The 3,593-nt window shown below is 41.4% G+C and overlaps 1 protein-coding gene across 1 annotated transcript in view; it reads right to left on the bottom strand.

Moving 5' to 3' along the window:
- Positions 1–642: 642 nt before the first annotated feature.
- CD28 (CD28 molecule) overlaps positions 643–3,593 on the bottom strand; it is a 9,647-nt gene continuing 6,696 nt past the window's right edge. The window contains exons 3-4 of the mRNA XM_005415907.1: positions 3,335–3,453; positions 643–780 (exon numbers count right to left, since the gene is read on the bottom strand). Of these exons, the coding sequence (XP_005415964.1) occupies positions 643–780; positions 3,335–3,453 (257 nt within the window). The remainder of the gene's footprint in view (positions 781–3,334; positions 3,454–3,593) is intronic.

The following is a 3,593-nucleotide window of genomic DNA, read 5'->3' as shown; positions in this document are numbered from 1 at the left end:
GCCTAAGGACTCACATGTTGAAGGTTTAGTAGTTTTCTATTAGCTTGATTTGTCCTGGCAGATCATTTACTCCATAGCGTAATAGCCTGGATGCCTTCTGACTGACCTTTTCCTCTTTCTTTTAAGCATGTGTTTTAAACTTCAAACTGTGTCTTTGTCTTACAGAGAAAAAAAGATTATTTTTTACATTTTGCCAGGTTTAACAGCAACAATCGGAGGATTACACATACAGGGAAGGAAATTAAGGGTTAAATCTAAGGTAGTAGTAATTGGAAAAGATCAGAAGTTTCTGCTTCTTCCAACAGCTGAGCAAAACCACAAGTGTTACGAAGAAACCAGCTCTGAGGTCTGATGCCGTCTTTCCATCTTATCCACTGACAACCCTCAACACAAGCTGTGCCTCATTTTCAGCCATCATGGAGAAAAAATCTTTTTTTTTACTTCCCCCCTTCTATCCCCCCTTTTTCTATTGGTTTGTTGGTCTGGATTTTCTTTTAGTAGATCAAAGTTTAGTTAATACTTGCTATGTTGTAGGTGTCTGTAATCAATAGCAACAAATACGATGAGAAGGTGAGAGGCTGTCCTTCCTTCCATGCCCCAGAGCACGTGTCTGCCCGGAAGCGCGCGAGGCTCCCAGTGGGATCAGGGCTGCCAGGACCGATAGGCGGTGTAGTCCCGCGTTGGTGCATAGGACGGGTAACCCTTGTTCTTGTACGGAGGGTGCCGGGGAGTCATGTTCATGTAGTCGCTCTGATGGTACATACGCTTCTTGGATTTCTGCTGCGGGAGAAGGGGGAAGACAACTGTGAAAACTCTCATGTTAACTGCTGACAGTTCTGGCCCTAGGTCCCTATTCAGGGAAGCAGGCATATTTGTAAGGCGGCTTCAGGTTTAAATACATTTACAAAGGAAATAGAACACATGTTCTCATCAAATAATCTATGGAATTTGCCCAACCTAAAAGTAAGTCTCCAGCTTATCTGGTGGGAGATTAACAGTGTTAGTTCTTCATGTGAAGGAATGCTATACGCCAAGGATACAAACTGATGCCTCTTACCATCATCTTGCCTCTCTCATCTGTGGAATGATTCAGCAGAAACAGAGTTTGAGCTGTAAAGGCTGTCCTCATTTATTAGGAAGTAAAGAGAAATTAGCTTAACTCAAACAGAATAAGAGCATGAAAAATCAGCTCAGACTATGATTTTCCTACTATTTACAGCAGTAATACACAATGCATATGTTGTTCTGAACCTTCAAGGAGTGAAAGAATCAGAGCTGATGTTAATCTTCTATGTCTCCTAATCTGGGCCTCAAAAATCTTATTTCTACTGTTGGATTCCTGCTTATAATGCCCCTGTGAGACAAGGGAAGAATCAGCTCTTTTAGAAATAAGAGTAGCAGAAGACAGGTAAAATAATTTGCCTAAAATCACAGAGGAAATATGTGGCTACAGCAGCATTTCAGCCTCTGACTGCTGCAGGCTGTGCAAAAGCTTGGTGTTTTTTACATAGCTTAAGGCTTTATTGATCAGGGGTAAGTAAAGTGGTTCCATGCTTTTTCCTTAATAGTGATCATACCCTCTTTTGTGATCTCCTTTTTACTGAAATTTCCTTCCCATGGACAGAAATAGTTGCATATGCTGCAGTATACATGCATATGATGCTGTGGAATTGGAGGAGGTTTGCATTAGAAAATCTGATGGCTGAATTATGTTGTATGTGCAGAGTGGGGCAGTTACTATGAAATATTTTAAGCTTTTTAACATAAATGTTATATAGATGCAAAGGGTTGAATGTGAGTTACATACTGCTTAAGCCATGTAATGCAGTCAGTGCATGTAGAGCATTAGTTAAAAAGCTTTATCTCTGTGTTCATCTCCATAATACAGGATTTCTGATTCACCTAGGAGGTAGTTTTGCATGGGAGAAAGACATTTTGCTAGCATGAGTGACTGTTGGGCTGTTACAGGATGAAAGACTGCTACTTTTGCAATGGAAAGCAGTTTTCCTTCAGGGAAGGCAGAACTGTATGAAAACAGACAAATCTTTAGCTGCTTTCAGGAACCGATCAGGCTTGCCATGTCCGTCAAGTACCACAATTAGGAACTTTTTTTTACAATTCACAGTGTCTTCTAGGCAGCTGTATTTACATTCAACAACATTCTAAATACATCCACAATTAGAATACATATTATCTGAAAAATACTACTAGCAGTAACAACAGCAGGTAAAAAATCATGCAGCAAACAGCACACATGGCAATGCAGCCCTGTCACCCTTGCTGGGGGCAGACATGTTAGTGGCAAAGTGTGAAGCCGTTAGGTAGCAAATGAATATAGCACAGAGAAAATGGTTCAGATTGTAAATGATGGATTTGAAGCTATAGCATCTCATCTGCAGCACAGCACTGTAACACCAGTAGCTGCTCGAGTAATCCTCTCAGCTCTCCTCAGTCAGCCTCTACAATAGGGCACAAAGAAGAACCACTTAACTGGCCTTTCCATTTTCCTGCGGCAGTGCCCTCTTTGATTGTTTTCCATTAGAAATAGCCACAGATTGAGAAAGTGTCCTTTTGTGAAACACTTAGCAGATCTTAAGCTTCAGCTAGCAGGGACAGTGGCTTTCTGTATACATGCAACATTTAACCTGGCAGGGACTCTGGACCCTTTATACAGGCTACCTCATAATCATTGTGTTGAAAATTGCTATTTAACAGCAAAAATAGAGGGGAAAGTCAGAGTGGAAGGAATTGAGTTCTCTATGTTCAAGTCTTTCTCACATGGAGTTAGTGTAAATTGGCTCTGGAGATCAAGTCCTAAGAATTGTCAAGGAAAATGTCCTTCTGCTGCCCCTGTATCATGCCAGGAGGAGAATTGGATGCAGCTTGGGCCAGTCAACTCTCCAAAGAGATTAGAAAGTAAAAATTATGAGCCATAAGGCTGTCTCAGCTTTCTTACTGTTGACGTACAGACAAGGGACTACTGAGATCCAGGTGCTCCTACTCCCTTGTAGTCAAGCTGCCAGAAGTAGTGGTTGCTCAAGGGAATTGCTGCATAGGCACAAGACACAAGTGGAGATGGTCCTGGGCTGAGGGCTGCCTATAGATTGTTTTATTGTAGGTGAGCTCCTGTCAGTATAGTCTCATAGGGTTTTGCCAGAAATGCTTGTAGTTCTAGATTTCCCTGACAAGTTCAGCTGGCAGAGGTGTCCCGGAATTGCTGGTGTGCAGGGCACTGACAACACTGTATCACTGAGTTAGTGGTAAACATGGCAAGTATAGCCTGAGAAGTGAACTACTAGAGCATACAGAGCAAAGGAAAATACAAGTTTCTTACCCAATAGTTAAAAAAACCTGCTGTTATTAGCATACTGTAGAGTGCAAGAATGCCAGTCACTGTTGCCAGAATCCACAAAGGAATTGTAGACTGAGGCTCTTGTATTTGGATGGGTGTCTCTTTAAGGAAAGAGGAAAGAATACTTTAAGTACATGAAATTAAAACCACCAATCTCTGCTTATTTATTCCTTATTCCAATGTGTCATTTTTACTAATCATCATTTTAAGATCTCTTCTTCAGGAAGTCCAGAGCAGGAAT

This window comes from Geospiza fortis, unplaced genomic scaffold, assembly GCF_000277835.1.
Source record: "Geospiza fortis unplaced genomic scaffold, GeoFor_1.0 scaffold112, whole genome shotgun sequence".
NCBI lineage: Eukaryota > Metazoa > Chordata > Aves > Passeriformes > Thraupidae > Geospiza > Geospiza fortis.
Note: the sequence above shows the minus strand (reverse complement) of the source record. Positions and strands in the feature narration are given on the sequence as shown.